Consider the following 25,765-nt stretch of genomic DNA (forward strand, 5'->3'; position numbering starts at 1 on the left):
TGTGCACATAGGCTCCCTCAGGGTGCTGGTTGCCGGGAGGCCAGAGATGAGGAACGGAACATGGGGCAGGAGGCTACAACCCTTCTTTTTCTAACAGACTGTAAGATCTGCTTGTGTAGTGCACAGAGAAGATGTGGGAACTTCAAGAGTACAGACAGGCACCCAAACGTTGGATGTGTACCCACACCTAACAAGCAGACCCTGGGGGTTGTCTATTTGGCTGCTCAGCTGCACGTAATATTTGATCTGGGTTTACTACACATCCTTCCCTTTGGTCTAAAACAGAAGGCTGACACGCAACAAAACAATTTATTTCTCCACAAATCACAAGGCATGGATTTATAACACAGAAAAGAAAGCACCTCTTAACTTGAATCAACTTCTTCCACCATTCGAGTGGTAAAACAATAATATAAAATAACCGATTCAGCATACGCAAGTAGAAGCAGCTCAGTGAAGTAGGGACTAATTAGATAAGAGGGGTCAACAAGCAAACATAATTTGCCTAAGCACTGGCACTAATTTCACTGAAAACTTTCAAACTGTGTCCATAAGTCTGTAGCAGCCTGTTCTGGTTTGATTCCTCTCCAAGAGTTCCTAGCCAAACCCTGACTGTTAAGAAGATGGTCCAATTTGTGTACTGTAAAATCCATGGGAACAATTTCTAATCATCAGCAGATCTGACCAAAGATTTAACATTTCTAACAGTACCCTGATATCCAGCCACCCTGGGAGCTGGACCCAGAGTCCTGGGCTGCCTGAAAGTTGCCCCACCCCAAGAGGCACAACAGTCTGGATGGCTGAGATGAGACAGGTAACACAGGGGTGAAAGTCCTCCTAATCCAGCACTGTACCAGCTGGACCATGAACAAAAGGGCTACCAACTGACTGATTCTGAACACCCACATTTTAGAAGAATTTGGAATTAGATGTAAACATTGCACCTTAAAGCCCATTCCATCAGTGTGTATGTAGGACAGAGAAGGTGCAAGACAGCACCCTGAAGGCTGTACACGGGCCAGTCTGCACCACAGAGCTGAGAAGGGCAGAGCGCTCTTGGTATTTAGCAGTGAAAATCTAACACACTTCTCACATATCCCAGTCTCGGCGAGATTTTTCCATTTATATGCTCTTTCCTACTCTGAAATCACAGAAAAGTACCTTTCTGGAATAGTAACAGAAGGAAAAAATGCTCATTTTCCATTTTTTATCACTACCAAAGATAACTTGGAGATTACTGTACATCTAAAAATATTTTCCAAGGTGCTAAGACATCTGCAGTTTTAACAAGGCGTTGCTGGAAACAGAAGAGAATGCATGAGTGTCGTAACCAACGTGAAATAGAACGGCAGGTCTCGTGAAAATAGCAGGAGGTTCAGGATAGCCAGGTCCTTTGCTCAGCTCTGCCACATCAGATTTTGATAAATGAACTAATTTCTGCACCATATCTTATTCATTGCAAGACTGCAGATAATATATTGTTGCCATAGCACTACACCCTCACTGTGAGTACAGCAGTTGTACTGATAGAAAGTGATATCAAAGTAAAGGATAACAACTCTGAATGTTACATAAAAATGGGAAAAGGAGAAGTAAATACTGGAGAATTTACTATTGGAAACAGAAACTGATGAGAGCTGAGTGCCACATGGAGCAGCTCACGCTGGTGATAAGTGGGAGATACCAACACATCTACCCTGGGTTTCCAGGTGCAGTTATCTGTCACAAGAGGCAAAAAATCCCCCCAAAACCCACCACCAAACCCCCCAAGAATTTCTTGAGCCTCCTCCTAATTGAAATATAGCTGAACACTAGAGACAGACGTTCAAATCCATCACCTGCTTAACTGTTTAATTATTCACAAGAAATGAGCTGGGCTGAAATTCACTCAGGTTTAACAAGAGCTGATGGGGTTTCAGTGAACTTTCCATTACACCCTGGACTCTGTCCAAAGGCAATGTACAGATCAGAGGAGCTAAATCAATTAAAAAATCAACTTGAGATATAATGTTCCTTGGTGAAAAGTCTTATCTGGGCTATACATGACCCCCAAGGTAAAATACACTCTACCCTTTTCATAAAGCTCCTTGAAAGTTCTGGAGCATGTTCCCTTCCTCCTTTTTTAAACAGTCTCCAAGACTGAGACACTATTGTCATGTGAACTGCTGTGGCAGAGATATAGAGGAGGAATAAGAATACCATCAACCAATTCTGAGTGAGGCAACCACAGGGGTAAACTTATCCATCATCATGCTCATGGTCAGAAGCCCTCCAGCCATCCCAGACCCACTGCACAGGCACAGATTGACCCTGCAGCCAAAGGGCAGGACACACTCTTATGAGCTACACACACGGGGTGACTTTACGTTGTGTGCCCAGTGAGCAGACAGACCTCAATTGGGCTGGACTCATCACACGTGCTTTGCAGAGATGCTGTCTGCATGCTCAGTAGCTGCAGGGAGCCCAGCAACCTGGTACAGCCCCCATGAAAGTAGCAAAGATGTAGGTTACTGCCAGGAGCTGCGTTCAGTTGCCTACAGCAGCAGGGCTTGTGCCGGCAGGGGCTGGGCTCATTTGCAAATACATATCAGAACAGCAAAATCCTTCTCTACACAGTGCTTCGAAATTTGTATTGTCCTGCAGTGAATTAAGGACCTACACAGAGCTGGTTAGCACTTACTGACTGACATATATGAAAGCCCAGGGCAGAGTTTTTGTTTTGATGTACTTGTAGAGGAACATGCTATAATAGCGTAGCATTGCTTGAAATGCCCAGCTTTTTATTTGCACCTCAAACTGAAGGCATCCATTGCACACCGATTTTAGGGTATATATTCGCTGGATTTCAGAGTATGCAATAACATGCTTATATTAGAAGGATAATGCTCATATCAGAGTGAGACAGAAGGTCTTCATGGCACTTCAAGTGTCTAACGGGCCACAAGCAGAGTCACCCTGAGCAGCAGTAAACCCTCTGGTGCCTCAAAGGAAGGAGCCAATTGCCAATGCATGGGCAAATCTGAGCGGACTCTGAGCACAGGTTACTGAGAGAGCGCACAGATCAGAGACAAACCCCCTTATGTGAAGCTCCTGGGTTTGCTTTCTCAGCCCTGGACTTTGCAAAGCCTAAAATGCCACATAAGCTAGAAAAGGCAAGGACAATTGTAATTCAGGGCTTCTCAAACGTGCACCAACCTTTTATCAATACCACGCTGAGCAGCTGGAACCAAACCCCACTTTTTTCAGCAGCTGATAGAGAGGTGAGAGTATGGGTGGTCTTTGGGTCACGACAGAACACAAGGACAGTAAGGAGTCACTGCAAAATAACCACAGCAGGAGAGACACTAGTTGCCCTGTCACACTGAAAGTTTTAAATCCATTTGGTTAGAAAAAGAAGGAACTGCTGCCCAGTAACATTCCTTTGCAGTTCTGTCTGCATATGGCTGGCCACCAGCAGCTCCGTACTGCAACAGCTGAATGACTTCCAGCCCGTTCCAAAATTCACATAAGGGAATTATCAAGCTCCAGAAACCTTGCTAAATGGGAAACCGGAGAATAACCTCCAAAAGATGCTGTATGAACCAATAACTCATAACACAGCCGAGTCCTCAATGCATGTGGCCGCACTGCCCTCAGTCTGTGCTCCCGTGTGCACCATTTCCAGCAATAATCACAGTCCAGCTGCCCAGCACCGTGTGCAGGGAGGTCGAAGGGTACTTCGCAGTGCCTGAAAGGGACACACATGCTACACAAGCTGAGTCTTTCTGAGCATTTTTGAAGACGCCATGTGGAATGCAAACTTGTGCTTCTAATTTGTAAACATCAGAATTATTAAATTAATGCCATATCTACTATAGCCATGCTAGAAAGAGACAGCCCCTCATCTGGAGTCACCAGAGTCCTATTTCCTTGAGTAACGAAGAACACAGTTTATTTGGATTTTATACTGCTAGTGACGCTTGTGATCTTCCAGACCTCTCAGCAATCTGTGACCCAAGTTTTTGTTGGATAGATGGAATTGTACTTGCCAGATCCCATGCCACGTCCCATGCCACTCTGATGGAAAAAATGCACAGGATACTTGCTCCCTGCCTGACGGCTGTTTGCCAGTGTTCTCCCTGTTCTCATCCTTGCCAGTACAAGCACGAATCTACCAGCAATGCAGAAAGCTGAGGTGGGCTGCTCCTATGGACTTGCTTTTTAAAGTAAGTTCAAATCTTCAGCAGCCTAATTCAGATGTGCTTGAGGTGATCCCAGCTATGGGCACAGAAGGATTTGTACAGACTTTACTCTCGGTATTCCCCAACCGCATACTGGCAGAACACGCCTAGTACACATTTGGTGTTTGAATTCATGAGGCAGCGGTGTAGTGGAAGCAAGGTAGCTCATTATAAGTACGCTGTGATGAGAGAGAGAAACAGGTAAAAAAGTATTATGAGATAAGGAGGGGGAAGGTGACATCGGTGGAAAGATACAGTCTATATTACCCTTGTTGAAAAGTTAATTTGACTTTTTAGATATTCCTTTCCCACATGATCTTCAGTAGAAATAAATTGAATTTCACAAGATACCATCCCTTTACAGCTACTGGAGAAATTACTTTACTAAAAGACAGCATCTATTAGATTAAAGTATGTGCCACTTAAATTAACAATGAGCCAATATGCCTAAGAAACATTTGATATGAGCTCTGAACTTTGTGATCACATCCTCAGCAGATTAGCAGAGAATCAGGTAACACAATGTGCTTTCCAAGATGCAGGGAAAAAAGAAAAGCAGAGGACACCAGCAGAGACAGCCCAGGTGTCTGAGCTTAATCCCGGCCAGCATGGGTGTCAGGGTGCCCGTCACGGGTCTGCATCAGAAAGCAAGTTGCCTTGTTAAAACTTTGCATTGAAAAGAGCTGTAGGGGCTGCTTAGGGTAGTGGATACTAGTAGGGAATATCTTCTTTGAGGACCTTATCTAGCACATGTGCCACTTGCTCCACGGTCATGGCCTGAGCTGGAAGGACATGAAGGACCATCCAGCTGCAGGCAAGGTCTGACACTGCCGCCACAATGCAGGTGTTTGGGTAGGGCACGCACCCCGATACCCAGCCGGCTCTGACAAACCTGCCAGCTGCTCTTTGCAGTGCTGAGAGGCTTGTACAAAGGAGGGGAAGGAAAACCTTGTGAGGCTGGTAGTAGCAATTCAATTTCTTCCACAACTTCAGAGAGCTGTCCAGGAAATATACAACTAATTAAGACCAGAGGCTCTCGCAGACTTGTCTGGATCATGTATTGCCTTGAAATCTGGAAACAATACCTGTCTGTGGCCTGAATAACACACTTCGGAGCTGGTACTCAAGTTCTTTTATCTATGCAATAGCTTGCTTATGCAGGGAAAGGAAGCCAGTTCTAACCTGAACTCTCTTGTTTGAAGATTTCTAGACACATTTGAAGCAAAATGCTGCAGTTATTGAAAGGTTTCCCTGTATGAACCAGAAAGATTAGGGATTTAATATTTTACAGAAGAGATGAACAAAACAAAGAGGTAGAGGTGCCTCTACTGCAAACAGATACAGAAGATAATGTAGAAAGTGTAAAAATTCTCATACATCAGGTACTGGAGTGAATATATAATAATAAAACAAAAGCCTCTTTTAGAATGCCATCTTTAATTTCCCTCTGGAATATCTTCCCAAAGGGTCTTTATGGAAACCTGAACTGGGAGCATGACATTTATATACCTTATTCTCACTACACTGAAGAACGCTTGCATAGCTGGCATAAGAGGGCCTAAATATATAAAGATTTTAAGCAGGGGAGAAAAAAAAATTACTTTAGCTGAGATTTAAGAAAAGAAAAATGCAAGAGACCTTTGTCTTTCAACCTATAAAGCAAACTTTGCATTTGGGAAGAACATGTCCCTACGGCCACCTGCTGTGGGACATTTTACCCCTTCACAAGCCGCCAGCTGGTACCAGCCACCTCTCATGACAGGACATCAGAGGAGAATCATCAGTGATTTAGTCTAGTTTGGCAACACCTTTAATGAACTGGACCAGACCAAACAACTATGGCCAAGGTAACAAAACAGATAGGACAGGTCATCCAACTCAGCGCCCTGCTATCGCAGACCCGTGTGTACCACCTCGCCTGGCCATGCACTGTGTGCTAAAACCAGGCAACATTTCATACACCAGGCCTTTTCTTTGAAGGATGGATGCCAGCAACAGCAGGGCAGAACTGGGGTCCTCCCAAACCAGTTCACAGCCTGTTTCTGCTGGAGGACAGGGACTGTTCCAGGGCACAAAGATGCAACTGAAAAATCCTCATTTCTTCCAGCAGAGGGTACTGGGACACACAAGCCAGAAAGAAAACGTGTAAGATTATATTGCAAGCAAGAGGTGTATGCAGTTCAATAGAAAACCAAGGGTGCAACAGCAATAAGAAAACAAAATGACATTGCTTGGCCTGGCAGAAATGTTACAAAACTAAATGCATTCCTCCGTTTGCATTCAGCAAAGGAAGAAACGCATCGAACTTTAGCTTGCTCTCATTATCTCCACCCTTCCTTAGTACCATCATCATCTTCATTTCTCTTTCTGGTTTAGGGAAGGGACACCCCCAGGCAGCAGCAGGGTCAGAACAGCCTTTTTCTGAACACCCCTACTAGAAATCTGTCTTTTCTTTCCCTCTATGGAGCTATTCTCCTTTCCCTGAGTCTCCCAGAGACATCACTGAGTAACTTTCAGGCTGTTTCCTCTTTTCTCCCTCCCATTGTCCTGTTGCTAAATCAAATGACTGACCAGTAACACACATGTCCTCATGCAGCAGAGGAATGTGCTGCTATCACTGCTTTAATTTGAGCATGTGGCAACGCAAAGGCATTCTCAGGTGCCTCTGCGGGTCTTGCAGCCCACGGGCAGATCTGCAGACAGATGCCCCAGGCTCAGAGGCAAAGGGGGCATATGCAGTGGCTCTTTTTGAGATTCACGGCTCTTCCCATGCACTCTCTCAAAAGGTATTAAAAAGATCACTGAGGTACAAGCACGGCCACAGTCTTCTCAAACTAGTAAGTGACTGTGACTCGCTGGCTTAGATTAAGTGTTTCCAATTTTAACAGCACAAACCAAGGCCAAGTCCCAAGCCCCCGCTGCCTGCTCATCAACGACTGCAACGTCTCTGCTCGCCATCTAACAGGATTAGGGCAGTCTTCTGGGGGCAGCTTCTCCTGCAGGTAGTATCTTATTACAGGACCTATCAAAAACAAAAATGTTTTTGGGGAACAATAAAAACCTAAAACAATCCATAGTGACTGTCACATTAATAGTGATATTTTTTTATTTAAGTGATGAAACATAGCATCACCATCTTTGGTCTGAATGTTTCTGCCAGCCTGGACAAAATATAAAGGGTGTCTTCTAATATTTGTTTTGGTGCACAGGTTGACAGAAAACAAAATTACTTTGCTTAGAAAACATTCTAAGCGATTATAGCATCTTAATTACAGAGACAGGGAAAGAGGATTCAAGCTGGTATATAGGTTTGTTTCTTGCCAATTCCACTCTTAAAGTGACACAAGGCAGGATCTCACCAGCAGCCACGATGGCAGGGGGAAGTGTCATTGCTTTACTTGCATACTATTAGCTCTACCCTAACCGCCACCATTTTACAGACAGAGGAGCGGCTTGCTCACACACTGCCATGGACGTAGGGTAGCTGTTCTGTCACATTCCCTACTAACACCTCAGTATTCACCAGAAGCCTATGGGTTGTGATTTTGGGGGGTGGTTTTTTTTGAACCACAAAGTCACCGGAAAAGGTACAATTATGCTCTGAGCCTGATGAACTAACCATCATCCAGCTCTGTGGCCATAACTTGATGAAACTTGTGCCCACTTCCAAGAACCAAAGTGAATATTCAGTTTAAGCATTACACTTCCCAGATTCCCAGCTGGGACCAGAATGAGAAGAGTCAAGCATCTTATGATCTAACCGGTGAGAAATTTCCAGGCCAAACTTTCAAGCAAGAGGTTTGGATACAGATGTGAACTGTGGGATGTTTTGTCTGTGGAGGACTACCATTGCTTCCAATAGCAATAGTTAGCATTAGTATGCATACTTTTTAAATACCCAGTTGCTCCTGAACTTCGCTGAAGTTCATAATTCATGCTTTTCCCCCCTTGATTTAATTTAAAGAGTAGGGACCATTGTTTTGTTTTTCAGAAAAATATGAACATTTACGTCTTGCTGAACAGCTGTCACAGTGTAATGAAAATAATTTACTGTTCAGTTTTTCTGAATGAACCCCTTATCCCTCCTGCCCTTCATCCCTTGAATATTTCCTGAAAGGCATATGCCACAAGCAAACTAGTTTTGGCTTATACTAGAAAACGTCTCAAACTCTGGGATACCTGACATAAGCAAAGATTGCAAAGTTAGAACTGTGCTTTTGCCTCCTTTGACTGGGCGGGTGGGGGGATTTTAAAAAATCAGAGTATCCCAGTCGCTACAGTCCTTTTCTGAAGCTGTTTTATAAACTTGTTACATAACACAAACAGCTCCGATCTTCCTGGTCTCATATGGCACTGCCAAAATTTTTGGTAGAGTTTGTTATTTTTTTTTACATGACCACTGGAAAATCAAGCACAGAGCTACAATTCATATTCTGAAGAAACCTTCGAAGGAAACTCATAACTTTTCAAAATGTAGTACCCTGTACCTGACTCCAAAGGACAAGAACATGGTAAAAATGAACCATGTTCTGGGAAGCTAAATCCCTGAAGTTCCCTTTGGTGAATGTGAAAAGCAATTTCTTTTTCAGAGCCAAAAAAAGTCTCTTTTTCATTTCTTAATTCCAGGATGCACATCTGAATTCCTCAAAAAATATTTTTTCACTCACCCACTGGACTAAAAAAAGGCTCTTTTTTATTTACCTGAGAAAGTATAGTCAAGTAGTGAGAGTAAGTGACCACATCGAGGGTTATTTTTTTTCACCAGTTTGCCTATATATTCCATGATTCAGCAAATCTTTTACTCTGGGAAAACCTCACCTTTAACACTAACTGCCCTCCCTCAGCAGTGTTGGGAAGTTTTTCCTTTTAAAAGAATTCAAAGACATGTCAATAAAAATTATTTAGAAAGTGTTATAGCCAGTCTCAAGAGAAGTGCACCAACTAGAGACAGACACAGATTTACTGAAAGAATGGCTGAAATCAGAAATTATCAGCAACAGACTAGTAAATCCTTAAATTAAGAGATTTACACTGCTGCAGGTCAGGCATGGAGATGCAGACGTGGAGTGGGGCCCACCCTCTTCCTCATCTTCCATCACAGCAGCCCTCCTGAAGCTTCTCACTTGCAAAGCTTATGCCTAATTTTCTGGCACACTTACAGGTCTGTTTCCGTATATTACAGTTAGGAAAAGAGCCTTTTACATTGTTTGGTCCTCGGGCATGAGTGACACACTCATTTTGTCAACTCTTCAACATTTGCTGTTCAACATGAAATATGGATACCAACAGGGTTTGGTTTTTTTTTTTCAATACCAGATCATCAAGTAATTGACAAGTCAACAAATCAGCTTTTCATGGTGCTTTGCTTTGATTTTTTGTAATTAAACAAGAGACTGTTTGGATCCTGCCTTTTCCCTGAAAATGGCGCACTGCCCATACAGGCACTTTAACTCTATACTTACTTTCTAAAGCATCATATTCTCTCTCCTCCCTCCCCATGACAGCTCAAGGCAAACCACAGCCCTGGGACATGTGGAGGCTGTGGTTTGAATTCCAGCCACGAACAAAACAATCATCTTTGCTGAATTAATAAATACTTAAGACTTCTTAGTATTTCTGAATTGCAAAACTCCAGGTTTGCAAAGGCTCTACAGAAAATGGCCCTCCTTCAAAGGTTATTAAAAAGAAAAGCAAGAGCTCCACGTTAGTTGTAACTGTGCAAGACGAGAAAATGCAACAGCCTTGTGTCTTTAGTAATTGATACACAGCAGCTCCTTTAGTATTCCTTCCTTCTCTTGAATTCACATAACCATGGCTTTAGTTTCCCAAGGACTTTTTGTGAATGCTGGGGGAAAAAAGGCTAGAGATAATGATATGGTTTTGCTAAAGATACAGTGAATTCAGCCAGCAAGAAAATGCGAGTATCCTCATTCTGAATAGTAACAGATGCCAAGACAGCAGAACCCAGCCTTGAACTGAAATGGTTTTAGATTCTTCAGTTTGTGCCAGCAAGACACGGAAGGGGTTAAAGTGAATCCAGAACACCTTAACAGACCTAGAAAAAGCAAAGAGCCTGTCCAGGGAGCGTGCTTCCACCAGAGCCCTCTGTACCACCCCTCCCTACAGGGTGAGGGACAGTGCGGCATCCGTGTAGTTAAACCGTTTCAACAAAGCTGGGCGCTTCTTAAAAGTCAGTCTGGGTGTGCACTTCTGGCAGAAAGGCTGCCTGGGCAGCAGAGGGGAGGAGCAGGCAAGGAGAAACACATTCACTTTCTACCAGGATTTTGTTTCCTACATGTTTGACTTCACTCCGAATGCTCGCCTTCACAAACACACAGGCACTGAATTTCAATTGTTCAAATTACATATAATCTAGTGTTGCTTATTTATGACAGCACAACCAGCGGCAAAGAAAAGAACTTAGTGTTCAGCTCCCTTCAGACAGGAAGAAAGCCCGTAGTGACAGGCTAGAGAATGCGTGACTTGTGTTTTCACCTCCCCATGATGCACACACACCACACTGAGTTTGGGAGACTTCAGCGAAACTCTGCGCACAGGCTCTGAGCAGTTGTCTGCAAGAGAGTCAAACCTCCAGCTCCCCCGGCCCGAGTTAGGAGCACAAATCACAAAAAAGCAGAAGGTCTCTGAAACATCTCTCTTGCAAATTGTTGTAATTTCCCAATCAGTCTTCAGCTCGGATGACTTCACCAGGTCCACAGGGGATGATTTACAGCATTCGTTTTGGATTAAGGGTTCCTAAACTGTGACTCAGGAGACAGAGTAAATGATCTGCAGCTGCCTCACAGAGCCATGTTAAATGGTGAAAGTGCCGAGCCCATGTGGCTGTGCTAGCGGGTCCTAAATGGATTTGAGTCCAGCAGTTATCACCTGGTCAAAAATCTTAGGAATCAATGACTGTGTCAAGTTGATTTGCAGACTGATAGAAATGCGAAAGATTTGTTCGATAACCCCTACTGAAAAGGACATGGTTTGTTCAGGCGTTGTGTTTTTTTACCTAGTAAAGTTGTTGGCTGAACAAACCAACGCAACATTTTTTTTTCTCTATTAGTGAAATCTATTGTTTGTCCTTTGCTTTTTTGTCAAAAGCTACCTTTTACACCACACCTTGCTTTGTGTGTAATACTGTTTGCAATACTGTTTGCAAACAGTTGTGTTTGGCCTGACATCTAGTCTAACTGCAGTGCGACTCCACAGAAGTTAGCGAAGGTAAACAGGCAAAATAAGAACTGCACCCTTTGGATCAAAAACGGTTTTCGGAAAGGACACGTTCATTTGCTTATTATTTCTCTGGCAGCTTCTCAATGTTGGAAATTTCTGGATTTTTCAGTTGGCACAAAGTCCTTTTTCTAGTAAATAGGAAAGGCGTGTTTTATGTTTGTCTTTTACGATAGCATTTTGTGTATATTCAGTGAAAGGCAACCACACAGCACCATAATAATGTGTTACTTTATCTTCCCCTCAATTTTCAGTTGTATACCATCACATTTCAGTCAGTTGGCTGTTGCTAAGTTGTCCCCAGTGCTGTATGAACTCTCTGGTGTCACACTGCTCACAAGTGGAGCCTAGACTGTGAGAGCCACCTTGAAATGTTCTGCTTCCCAAGCATCCCCTTTCTGCGGAGTGGATACAACCTTACAGGTGGACGCTGCCAGCCAGTCCTGGGTAATTAACGGCAGTCCAGGAGAAAAATTGCATTAGCATAGCGAAGCCTAACATCGATCTACTGGATCAGTGTAAATCTGCAATGCAGATGCAGAAACCTATTTAGCCAGTTCACTTCAGTACTTTAAGTTCAATAACTGAAGCTAGTTAGCTGCTCAGCACCTTCCGCGCTGTGGAAGATTCTTCATAATCTACCCTAACTCTCGGTCGCCGCGTGGTCTGAGTGTTGAAACAATGAAAGCGGTCATGCCTGCAGTGTTTGCAGGCTGCTGAGATACAACACAGGAACTAAATAAGCATAAAGAAACACAGTGCTGTTGGTATTACAGTCATTTAGTGCTACCTCATCTCCTGCCATTACAGGTGTGTGAGAAGAAAACAGTTCAAATGAAGATACGTGCTCAGCTTCCAGATACTCCCAGTTATGCTTCACCTTAATGTGGCTGTGAACTCTGGCCCTTCAAAGCTTTTGCAGCCAATAGGTGCAACTCCACTGTGACAGGCTCCAGGTCCATTCCATATTTACAGTTAAGCCAAAACACAACACTTAAAATGTGGACTAATAAAAACCAGACTAACAGACCAACACCTCCACCTAAGCACACAGGAGGACACATTTTCCCATGTATTAGTGCATTCCTTCCTTCTGAACCTCACACAAACAGGATTGTAGTACCAAGTGCAGGGAATCAAGAAATGACCTGCCAGTACAGCTGGAACTGAGCACCAGCTGGAGCCAGCCTTGACCCTGGTCAAAAGGGAAGACAGCAGCCTCATCTCTGCCTTCTAGAGAAGATGGCCAGCAACACAGTCACCAACACCTTGCTGTACCAGATGGCCTCTTCTACAGAGCGGCACATGGAAGGGAAAGCAGAGCTTTTACAGTTTTTCCTACAACACCCAACTGCGTCAAGGACTGAGCTAGTCAAACCACTGCTCTGTGCCAGCTGATAAATTCTGTTCAGAAAACAAGGAAGCATTTTGAAAAACGCCTGATTAGAGCTGCCTGAGGGCCTGGCAAGATGCAGGAGACTTATGTGACCCACTTATATTACTGATCAGAAGCCTTTTCGCAGCAGACAGTGGGACGGTGCATGAGAACTGCCAGTGAAGTTTCAGGGGAAAGCTCTCCACAGAAATATTCCGTAGTTCAGTGTCTCCAACTTTCATTACCATCACCATGTAGCATTACAACTTTTTTGGGCTCTTGTCTACCAAGCATACTAAAGCTTTCTCATGCAATTCCTCTCACTTCTGCTTTGTACTTGTTTCCTTCAATGGAGTTTTTTTGTAACTCCAGAAGACTTTGCATATTATTAATATGTCAGGAACACTCCCTGTGCATAAAGAATTTACATGCTGTGCAGCAGGAATCTTTTAAAATTGTTCACTTTTGACCAGAAAGAAAGCTCAGAAAGAAGCCCCTGATGGAGCATAAGTGTCAGCGACGGTGAAGTAGGAGGAGAGAGCTGCCGCCACGAAAGAGAAAAATAATTTAGTTGGATCATGAAGTAGATGCTTGGAACATATGTCAAGGCCAGATCAAAACAGCCAATTGTTGCTGTTATCTACTTAATCTTCTGTTGTGTGGAAAAGGGAGTTAGGAAATTCTTTTCAGCCAACGCGACTGTCTAAGCCAATGCCCAAGGCAAATAATGCTCTAAACAATGAGGCATTTTGTTTAACTCTGCAATAAATTCTAAATTTGCAGACAGCTGTTTGGTTGCAGTCTCCTCCTGCAATTTCCAGTCAATGCTTCATATTTACATAAATGCATAACCACACCTAATCCCCCCACCGTCAGGACTCAGCCCCTTGAGATGGCGGGCATATAAGGTTAGAAATGGGGGCTTAAAAGTTTAATCCTTGAAACCAAAAATTTAGGCCGCTTCCTTGAGAGCTGCCCCATGGTGTCTCTTGGAAAAAAAGTGACATTCAGTAGAGGCACCGTCGCACATAAGATCCATTTGCGCATTTTTACTTTCCTGTTATTGAAATCTTTTCATGCAATTATCATAGAACAGCTTCATTGCAGAAGGATCTCTAGCAGAAGGAAGACTTGACAGAAGTGGCTCCTGTAAAATGGGCATTAAGAACAACCACAAGTCAAGGCAGCAACCTGAAACCTTTTCTTTCAAAGGAACCCAGCCTTGACAAACTAGCACCAGCATCTGACTGTGCCACACAACGGTCCTTGATCTTTTAGCAGGTGTATTATTCATATTATTGTTTGCCCTACCTATTGATTGTGAAATCTAATAAAATGCAACTTTGGCTGAAAATGGTACATGCAAAGCTGTGCCTTTGCACTGAAGATATCAGTAAAATGAGTCAAATCCACAAACAGAAATCTTAATTTAAAGGGACATTACCCTGAATGTCACTTATTACACTGATTACACTTATCTTCCTGTATGGACAGTAAAGTTCTATCATCTGCCTTTGGCAGCACAGGCCATTAGGAGCATAATATTCATAGGTTACAATATAGACTTTAGAAAGGTGGGAGTATATTCATTTAGGCTTTAAAATATTTATAACCCTCAAAATGCAGGCTTCTGGAAGCTCACATATCCTACTTTGCCAAGCAGAGAGTTATCCATTCTTGCCCTCACACCCAACACTGCTAAACTTTCCCTTCCAAAACTACAGAAGTCTCTTGAACGAAGATGAATGAACATGGCTGTTTGCAGATATAGGAGCTGACAGACTACTCCGGACTTTTTCTCCACCACAAGCACTCCTACCTATGACCAGATTTCTGCATGATGGCATAGCACACTAGGGATGGTCACACAGTCACTGTTGCAGACTCTGAGGATAAAAAAGTTTCGAATCTAGCATCATCCCTCTAACAAAAAAACCAAGTCATTTTTTCCTATACGATTCAATGCAAAGCACAACCTCTGGCAGTCATTGTGTTCAGTGGGATGAGTACAAATCTTGCATTTGATCTGCATCTACTACCATCTCCTTTTAGAAGCTACCATGCATATGGCCAGTCTAAGGCTAAAATAAATACATCCTAATGTAACTGCAGACCATTAATGGATAGGATCTATACCTTAAAAACTCAGGTATTTGGCATGCTATTGAAACTGTGGATGATTGAAATGTGTAAGAAAAAAAGAGAATGTGAGCCCCAGTGTAGCTGTTATACGCAGGTGCATCTTGTTTCCTCTTCCCCAATTCTTTGCCAGGCACGTGGCCCATTCATTGACAAGTGTGTTTTCCCGGTTTGGTTTCCTGGGAGTCTCTATTGGCTGCACATCAAGCCAAATGTTCATTTTGCTATCAGCATAGCCAGGGGGCTTAGAGATGCTAGCCAACCCTTGTTCAACTAGTGTTACTGTTTTACAACATGTCATGCTTGGTGATACTGAAAGGAAAAGCCAATAAAAGGAAAAAAATAATCTTCTGATTAAACACAACACTTCGGATTGCTGGCTGCTGACACTGGCACCATGCCACCCTCTCTGAGGACAGAAGAGAACCTGTCTGCTGTCTCCACCAACAAAAGGATTTTTACAAAATAAGGGCCTCTTGCTATGAATGATCAAAATGAGCAGCTTGGCAAAGAGACCTGGCCAACCATCAATTACAGCTTTGTTCTATCCCAACTTAAAGCTGAGATTGTCCAGTTCCAGACTAAGATGATAAAAGTCCTGTTCTTACAGAATTTCTGCAGGCCATGTAAGTTATGGCTAAATTCACAATATATAGGATTTACAATAAATTTAGTAAGAGAATAAGAGCTTGAGAATTTGTTTTCAAGATATTTGCATGTGTCAATGCAGAATACAAATTGTTTTGAGATCCGAAGCCTCAGGGCTTGCTAAGCACTTGCTCCCTCAAAAGCAGGCTTATGTGCCATTGAAAGATTTCTGCTGGTCCTTTGGAAAAGGATTAATTCAATTGTGAATATTTGCATAGGATACTGTGTTAGTTATGCCAAAGTCCTCTTTCATACTTGCACTCGAGCATAAACTATAGTTTTTGTGATCAGTTATACAATGTTAATTTTTATTATGGCAAATGTTAAAGTTTAATTTAAATTCTGCTTAGAAGGTCTCCCTTAGGGGAAGTCAGATATGCAAATGTACTTGGTGAAAATGAGAAAGCTCATAAGCATGGTCAAATCAGAACACCCTTCTGAATGACTTCTCACCATCACGTTAGAGGAATATGACAGAAACTCCATAGCAGAAACAGCAGGGTCTGGTCTCTGTGTTTTTTGCAAATGGAATCCCCCTTCTTCCAGTCCTGCTCTCACTCCTTCCACACATTCTTTAGTAGACCACAAAATCTCACTGCTTGTTGCATGAAGTCTTTTCTTACAGATTAACAGCATAAGCACTGGACAGTCCTTTCTGGCCAAAAAGCTATCATCTATGGCAAATCATGTGAATGACCAATATAACCACCATCACCACCAAAACCATCGACAAGACCTTCACACAAAAGCATTTTAAACATGAAGAAATCCAAACCCCAAAGACTCTAATTTCTTATTTCAATATGGCTGCTGATGTTACAGTATACACATTACTTTTGCCAGCATCAAGGCCTCTCAGTGCAGCAGTGCAATGAATGATACTTCTTATAAATTAGCTTTCTAAAAATCAGTTCTGTCCAGCAGCTGTATACGGCTGCCTCCCAACAAGTGTGATGACATAGCTGCCTCCCAGTAATAAATGGTAAGGATACCATTGCTTCCCAAAACAAATGCTACCTTTATGACAGCCTCTCCATTTGTATGTTTTATTTCTTTCAGCCATTTTTAAGCTGCATTAAAGGGAACACTGGGACATCTCACTAAGAGGGTTGTGAAGACACAAATATTTTTATCAGAAGAAACCTTTGACCGAACCTTTGATGATGAATAGCAAAATAAGTTTCTGGAATCAACGTCTCAAACTTAAAATGCTCGTGGCAGACAAAAATGGTTCTGAGACATAAATCACATAATCTGAAATAGAGTAGAACCTGCTCGCGTGTGTGCTTCCCTCTGCTGAAGAAACTGTAAGAAGCAGTTCTTCAGCTCACCAGGCAGGAAAACCCACGTGTTGATAGAAAAGTTGTGTTACCTAATGCTATGAATCTATAAAAGTGATGAATAGCCCTAATGTTGATGCAGCCAGTGAGACGATGCTGTCTGATCCTTAAGCATAGCCAGGCGATTTGTCAGTGTTCAAAGCCGTTGAATTTTCTCTCTTCCACTTCCTCCCTCAGGCTCCTTGCACATGCACATGTCCTCCAAAGCCATCTTTCATTACAGCCTGAAAATCATGTTTTTCCTTCTCTTCTCCCCATTCACCTTAAAAATCCTCCAAGGATGATTTCCAAGGATGATTTTCAGCTCAGTCTCTCCTTGCTCAGAGAGGCTGGGTTTGTGCACAAACATTTATTAGCAAGTTTAGTCTAACACACTGGACTGTGATTAGCACATGCAGTGTTCTCAGGAAATTCTTTGCTGCTGCAATAGCTGAATGCAGCCATCCTACATGTGGGCTTTCTTTTTTCCCTCTTGTGGGTACAGACAATAAATACTGCTTATGTATGCTTTTTACAGAGCAGCAGATTGGTGCTAGATTAATTCTGAAACCTATTTTACCAGATTAGTCTGATTAGCTTCGATTTCAGATCTGTTCTGCAAGACATACTAAAAATCTCGCTCCGATTTAAGCTCTGGGAGAAAAAAATCCAGTGAATTCTCAAATGTATTATAACAGAGAAAGAAAGCTCCTGCTAAAAACAAACCCAGAAATGAGAGGCATCAAAGCCATGGCACATGGAAATAAGTAAAAGCACAAAGAACCATCAGGAGAACTCCTCCAGTAATATTCTACCATGACTGGTGTGCCTATGACTTTGCTAAGTAGCACTGCAAGATCACACTGAGTTTTTTTTACTTATGTAAGCAGTTCTGCTTGGGCCAGAATGATTGTGCATATGAGCAACCTGCCAGGGATGTTTTCAGCTAAAGAGTTCATGGTCTAATCCCACAGATACCAGTAAGAGGGTAATTGGAGCATTCTTCATATTGTTCACAGAGTGAATGCTCTTCTGACTAAATCATAATGCTTGAACTGAAACATCTCACAGGAGACAAGAGGAATAGACACAATATTCCTCACAATAGTGTGAGAAAAGGATCTTCAAAACCACAATATAGAGAACGCATTTTTCACACTTGTGCTACTAAGATAATTTCTACTGGGAAAATCCTCTCCTGCTAGTATTTTGCATACCATAGACATAACCCTGAACAAGGTGATATCAACTATGACACACAGAAAAGTAGATATCTTTATGTTCTTAAAGCAAGCTAGCTTTTGACCTGCTAGGAGTGGGGTGGAGACACTGCAACCTCATTTTTGTCTCAAGTGACTGCTTTCCTGTAACTCATTGGCAGCTCTGCACTGCATTAATCTTACTTTGCAAATGCTCCACAACATGGACTGGCTGGGCTTCAGGACAGGTGAAAAAACTCAGGTGGAAACTGCCTATGTTTGCTCGACACCTCATTTTCAGGCCACTTGTCATCTTGGTATTAACAATGCAATGGTGGTTCCAGTGTGGAACAAATTCCTTATAAATATGGATTTACAAAACTGAAATGCCTAGGTAATAAAGACAGCTGAGAGACACAAACCCACAAGTAGGATTGTATTTAAGGCTGGTTGCAAAATGTGACCAGACTGACAGCATACAACTCTACTTAACATCTTCATAAACCTCAAATATGAGAAATATGTGCTTAAACAATACAGGAAAGGACAAAAGTAGCATTACCAGACTCAAATGAATGCAAGTCGCAGATGCGTAAATACAGTATTTTATTATTGCACTACATTTTCAGGCTGCATAAATAATTGTACATGTATCCAGTTGCTGTACTAAGCCACTGTGACACACTGTGACACTGTGACCTTATTGTGGCAACAAAACACCAGGAAATCCCCTGAGATTTAGCAATATTTTCTGACACCACAATCCTGCAGCTATCTCCACAAGTAATTAAATGAAAATGCTACACAGCCTCCTGCTACATTCCAGAGAGCTGTATCAGGCAATGCAGCCTGCCTCAGAAAAACATCGAAGATGTATAACCAGTGACTGACAACTGCCAATCAGCTGTAACATACTCACTGCAACTTCTTGAAGTGGTTCAGATAAGCTTGCAAGAGAAATACTGCACTGTATCCCCCTGAAGATGTGAAAAATATCTTCCAAACAGGTTGATCTTCCTGAAAAGGGAAGATATATTCTTCATGGGGAAAAAATATTGCAGTTGTGGAAGATGGCAGATTGCTTTGCACTTCCGATGCCAACCCTTCCTGCCACCTCCACAGAGAAATGGGGCCATGCTGCAGCGAGCATGGCAGCAGCCACCAAGAATATCCAAAGGGAGCCGAGTCCGGTTGGGTGCCCGGTCTTGCCATCGACTAATTGCTTGGCTAGAGGAGCAGGGAGGCTTGAAGCTGGCTCAGATGTGCCAGTGCTGACATACAAAAAAAGCCCTGGGAAGGCAACAGAAAGAAGATGGATGTTTCCCATGGAGTAAAGGCAAAAAAAACCAACAACAAACCCAGAACTGACTGCCTCGGATTAAGTATGTAAAGGAATAATAAGTGAAAACAGAGGAGATAATGAATGTAGAAGAGAAAGCAGCAAGGAGAAAGTGCAGAGGACAGAAAGGAAACCAAGAGTAAAGGAGGCAGCAGAAAGTGTTGCAAGAAAAGAGTAAATCTGTTTTGCATGGTGCTACAGTAGTGACATACTGAAGACAGCAGGGGTATTTTTTGTTCCAGGAATGGCTTCAAGGGAGACAATTCTTCCTCCTTCCTTCCCTCTAGTGTGATTCTCACGTAATCAGTCCACAGTAAAAATCCCTGCCTCAGAAGGACTACTGACAACCAACTAAGCTTGTCCTTAGAATAAAGCAGGGTGCTGAACATGGAAAGGCTTGGCATCACACAGGATTGGTCACCAAATGCTGCTAGGAAGAAATCTAGTACATCCTCGAGCTCAAACTATCAAGGGCACTTCCACAGTAAACTTACCAGCATTTCAGTGATCAAGGTCAGAATCACAGATGGGTCTCCGAATCATCAATATAGTCTTTAGCTGTTAGAGGTTATTCACACGAAAAGTATGGAGGGTCTACGCTACAGCATTTGTAGACTCCATCAAAAGACAAAGTTTGCTGATAGACAACCAGACTTTCAAACTTCATTTGCTCAGGCTGTACCAGAAGCAGCCAGCACTAATACAATTCTAGCAGCATAGCATTTGTTTGTTCTGCTTGACAAAGGTCACCAGACCTCAGCTTGAATCTCCCACCGAAGTCCGTTTTACGAATTCTGCTTTCAGTGGCAGAACCAAATGAGCCGGTCCCTATTTGTTGTAATGAGCAGTCAGGAACATTATGCCTGTCTTACACTCTGCAATTTTAAATTTGCAGGGTATAATCCTGAAAACCAGGATTAAATTTAATATGCTTTGAATTCACATGATCTCATTAGAGGATGGGATGATTCTAGACACAGATATGCACAACTGTATGCTAAATGTCCTCAGAGGCCCAGTATGTGACAACTATGCACGTACTTGGCAACTCTGCCTGGAAAGGAGGGTTTGTATAATTTTACTCACAGAACCTTTTGATTTTAGTCTTAGTCAAAATCCAAACCAAGTGGCAAATTCTGAACACTGAAGTAGCCTGCCACTTAATGGCAACTCCCCTTAAAACTATTAGACTATTAGACTTTATTCTAATAAAAGCACAAAAGAGGTACACAGTTTTAAAGAACCTTAAGCTGGTCTCTTCTACTATAGCAAGGTATCAACTTGCTCTTACCTTGCAGTAGGATTTGCAAGGTAACAGCAAGTTGATACCTCCTCTAATTCCACAAATGCAGAGGTATGTGGCTTGTGTGTCTAATTTATACATGGACATTTCCAACTTTCAACGGGGAAAACGTGATTTAAGTACAAGATCGTCTGCCAAATTCCTCAAATAATTACAGATGTTTCTTACATGTCTGACCTTAGAGGGCTGTCTGCTGAAACCTAGTCTTATCCAAACCACTACAATTTCCTCTACAAGCCATTTGTCTAGAGAAAAAGGACAAGAGGAGATTTAGATTTATGGATCATGACACAAACTTAAAAATCTTTGCTCTTAGTTTACCATTTAAAAAACATTTAAGTACGGAGTTTGTCAGCTGAAGTAGCTTTTGGTCCTTTAATCATGTGTTCCAGTTTAATGGAGCACCAGCAGCGCTCGTGTTTCCCTGCCTTAATGTACACTCGCTGGTTTTGTTCAATGCCAGTATCCACAGCAAGAAAGCATGGAACCAAATTTGCAGAATATTGGGAATGCAGCTGCTAACTCCATTGTGAGGAAAAGCTCAGATGAGGTACCTTTTCCTCCCAGCCTTAACACTTTTCGAGCCTGTAGGGTTCCCTGCAGACCAGAAGGCATTGCTGCTGGCACACCAGCTATTGCTTCTCCAACCTCATGAAGAGATTGCCTGGCATGGCAGGAACAGGCTGGGTATTTACAACCCACCTGCCCAACACACAGACCCTGCAGTGTGTATCAGCATCACTCAGAACAGAGGATGGGCTTTGGTTTTTCAAACAGCTTGTCTCGATAGGTGTGAAGCAACCCCAGAACTGCTCTAATGTTCAGTTTCTGATTCTGCATTGAGTTGCCCCCAAATTACTGTTGCTTGACAATTCCAAGATAAAGAACCTGTCCTCGGTTTAATATAATTTACCAAACTTAACCATTCTGGGTGACTACTCTGAACATATAATTTTCAATCTCTGTCAAATGAATTTTTCAGCGATTTTTTTAATCAAGCAAAAGAAAACCACTTCTTGCCCAATTAAGTTCCAGTAACTTAATCTTTGTGATACTAATGGTGATGATGTTTTGGGCCTAAAATTTGGCAGGGTGTTGCCACTGACATTTCTTCAAACCAAAACTTTTAATCATATATTATCCCAATTTTTTAAATAGCTGTAGCTGGTTCAAAACACCATTTTTTCAGTGAATGAGCTATTCAAAAATCCTAATCAGGGACCCATTTTACTAGGAGCTGTATAAACACAGCTGCTAGGAAGGGTCTGGTACAGACTGTAACATAATGGTTTGAATTCTGTTTGGAGAAGAACCTCACAGTGGCAACTTAGACATGCCAAGCATGTTTCTGCGATCCCAAAAAGAAATGTGAAGTGGTTTGATTAAAAATAAAGTGAAATTTAATACTCAAATACAAAGAGTGGAAGGTGGAACCAGAGCAAATGTGATTTAAGTTACATGTATTTGCACAGAAGAGCAATACCACACAAGTAAGAGAGGAAGAAGAGTAGCTGAGGAGGAAAGACAGCTCTGAGGAAAGAGGAGTGAAAACAACCTGAGGCAAAGCCAGAGCCAAGGAGGCCTCCCAGAGCGCTGCTAGCCCTGGCCATCGAAGCAACTAAGGAACCACTAATCCTGAAGGGAGGCTTCCAGGATTTAGCAATAACATGTGGAGGGCTCTTCAAATTGTATTCTGCTTCAGTCGGATTTTCCTTCAAAACTATTCACCACTTTCAGGGGCCAGGAGACATCCAGCGTGGAGCCAAAACCAGATGGGAAATGATTAACAAGCAGACTGACTCAGCGCCAGGAGAAAGCCCAAACGCAGTGATTCGGAGATAAGGCACATGAGGCTACAGGGGGGAAGTACTGAGAGGGCTGTTCCAGGTGGTTGCTTCCGCAGGCTCCTCTGGATGCTGCAGAAAAAGATCAAATACTGGTTATACACACTTTTCAGTGGTTTTAGTGAGCGGGGTAGGGAACGGGAAGGTTGGTTCATTTATTTGCTCAATGCTGAAATAGTTCTCAGTTCCAGCTACGGAGAGTTATAATCCCAGCAATCATGTTATTGTTTCACAGAAACGTATATTTGAGATAGTTTGGCTTCGATTTTTTCAGTATATATGACAGTGGCAAGGAGTTCTTAAAAAGGGTTTGCGGTTGGATTGATGGACATGTAATCATTTTGGAAGGCAAGATGAATCACTCAAAATAGTGGGTAAAGCAAAAATACACACTGAATTCTCCTTGGCCAAGGAAAAAAAGAATAAATTATTACATTCTACATGAACTTTAAGGTATTACAGAAAAGAAGAAAAACCTGGATGAGAAAATTTTGCAAGGAACTGACTTCAAAGAATATTTTAATTTTAGATTGAAAGGATTTCTAGGAAAAATCATTTTGGAATGGATGTGGAATTTGTTATAACTAACTACTTAGCTTACCTTCTTGCTAGGTCTTGAATTCTCATTCCTAGGAGAGAAGAGGAACATATCAGTGTTGTATTGTCAGGCTGAAGCTGGGGGGTGCTGTTAGAGAGAATTTGCAAAAACATCTACTTACCTAACTCTGCGCCTTTCAGGTGAGCAGGTGAGGAAGGTCCCTATAACTTTGAGTCTTTCAATCATCTTCAAAAAAAAAAAAAAAAAAAAAAAGGAAGGAAAAAAAAAGAAAAAAGGGGGTTGCACCTCAGATAGCAAATGCTGGTGTCACCAACTTGAACCATCCATGCTGGCCGCTGCAGTTGAAATTGGCTATGGCAGAGCAAATCATGTTACATAGCAGATGACTTAAATCTATATCAGTCCCACCTATACTATACAAAAAGAGGGCAATATTCATTCAACAACTGAGTTAGGTTGTTTGAGTTTTTCTTTGGGTGTTTCTGTTTGTTTCTAAAACCATGAGTTTCACAGACTGGAAAATTTTGAACGGAATAAATAGTTCCTTTCAAAAATCCCACTACCAAATATGGATTTCCCCCTCCCCAAAATTCTGCTTCCACTAAAATTTCAGCCTTCTCTTGGACTTTCCCTGCTGGCAAGGCAACACAGGATTGCCTGTTCTTTGGATCGTTCTTGCTTGCTTGTTTATAAGAAGCAGTCTGGCCTCCCTAATAGATTGCACCTGTGAGAGATTTGCCCAAGCAGCAAAATCACTCCCAGGGAAATAGTTTTTAACCACACTCCTTCATAATGATCTCTGGGATGTACTGCCTGGACCGTGGATGTTAGCCCGTTACTGACTGACAAAATCTTTCCATGAAATTGAGCCTTTAGTCTCGTTACAAGGATCCTTCTTGCTGGGATTGATCTTGACGCTCACTTTCTTTATGCAGAGATTGCTAATTTTGAGAGGGAGATCAGAATACCCGAGGAGAAGACCAGAGGGTCAAATCAAGGACAGGAGATGGGCCACTTGGTCGGGCAACTACAGATCCCCATATTTTGCTGTACTATATGATTTGTACATCATACATTGCATTAAGAAATAAGACACAAAAGCCACAAACTGTGTATCGTGTTCAGTTCTGGCAACTTAAGTGGGCTACAAAGTCCAAGCCTGTTAGGAGGAAGCCAATACCCTATGTTTTACATATGTTTGTTCCTACACAGCCTCTCCTTGTAATTTTAACCATACGCTCAGTGTTTGACTGTATGGCTCACTTTTTGAGCTTGGTTTTGGAAGGTACTAACAATCCTGACAGAAGATATCTCATTTCTATCAAAACAGCTATCCAGATTCTCTGACAGGACACAGGACAAGTTCATTCCAGGCATAAACACTGACTACAGGGAAGTTCAGAGGGTTTATTTCGCAGCTTTGCTAAGAAACTGCCGATGGATTTCTGATGCCTTATCACATCTCCTCCACTGCCACATGGCTGATATTACTTTGGACCTTTAAGCAAAAAAAAAAAAGTTTCAACTGCATTAGTGAGTATGAACCAAGAAATTGTTTTTGGTGGCCTTAGACAATTGCTTACTTGTCAACCAAATGTCTGTAACTGCTGATAAATTCTTATCAGAGGTTGAACTTAATTAAGATTTCTGTTGATTACCCAAAGCCTCGGAGACTTCTTAACTTTGCACAACATGTTTATTACGGCTACTGGCATAAATCAGTTTTCTTGAGCCTATTTTGCATAAGGAAATCCTTCTGGGACAGGTGTTGAGCTGGTCAGAAGCGTTTGCTTCGCAGCTCTGGAAGCAGAGGACTTCTGTTCTTCCCAGTGCAGTAAAATTTCTGTACTTGCTGTGACAACGGCTGTTTGTCCTTTCCATATAATTTTTCTCACTAGAAGAGTCTTGGCATGCATTTTCTATCTCTGCTGAGATTAAGCTGCCACCTAGCTTAACAGACAACAATATGAGCAAAATTCAAGCCAGTAGCATAGGTATGATAAGACTGCCTTGCTAACAAGATTTTTCAAGAGGATAATGAAGACGTTTGTTCCAGTCTCCACCAGTTAAGTTAAAAGCTCGGAAGCTTCCCTGACTCTCAGTCACTGACACAGCACACCCAAAACTATTAGGGCTGCATGGGCCTTTACGATATGATACCATAAGTGGAAAAGGTAAGACTATGTGGCCACAGACAAGGGTCTTCCCCATTTTCATAAACCAGACAAAATCTAGTTTGATTGATTCGTTAAAGAATTGACCCAAGGAATTAGCTAAAAGACTAAGTGATATTTGCTTTATCCCATCTAGTTAATTATCTTCTGAAGTACAAGAATGAAATTACAGTTGTGACACAGACTGTGGGAAGTTTTGATTTTTCCTTCATTTAAATCTCTTGCCAAATTTTAATTAAAACATAGTTTAGGTTACATTAATCTTTTTTCATAGTAGCAGAATACAAAAGTAAATGTAGTTCGCCTCATAGACCTTAAAATGATGTTAGGCTGGAGCTTAAGAACTTCTTTCTAATGTACAACTTGTGACTGATCTTATCTTTTGATTATTAACAGCAAAATTATTTTTG

At 42.1% G+C, this 25,765-nt stretch overlaps 1 protein-coding gene across 3 annotated transcripts in view; it reads right to left on the minus strand.

The window, feature by feature from the left end:
• The window catches only part of ZDHHC8 (zDHHC palmitoyltransferase 8), a 116,817-nt gene that overhangs the window by 30,918 nt on the left and 60,134 nt on the right, over window positions 1-25,765 (minus strand). Inside the window, exons 2-4 of one of the 3 annotated variants that reach the window (XM_075109978.1) lie at window positions 23,342-23,406; window positions 23,224-23,251; window positions 19,056-22,694 (exon numbers count right to left, since the gene is read on the minus strand). The exons of the other annotated variants lie outside the window; for them this stretch is intronic. Of the exons in view, the coding sequence (XP_074966079.1) occupies window positions 19,056-19,348 (293 nt within the window). The 5' untranslated portion in view covers window positions 19,349-22,694; window positions 23,224-23,251; window positions 23,342-23,406. The remainder of the gene's footprint in view (window positions 1-19,055; window positions 22,695-23,223; window positions 23,252-23,341; window positions 23,407-25,765) is intronic. 3 annotated transcript variants of the gene reach the window in all.

The sequence above is a fragment of the Phalacrocorax aristotelis genome, chromosome 15, assembly GCF_949628215.1.
Source record: "Phalacrocorax aristotelis chromosome 15, bGulAri2.1, whole genome shotgun sequence".
Lineage (NCBI taxonomy): Eukaryota > Metazoa > Chordata > Aves > Suliformes > Phalacrocoracidae > Phalacrocorax > Phalacrocorax aristotelis.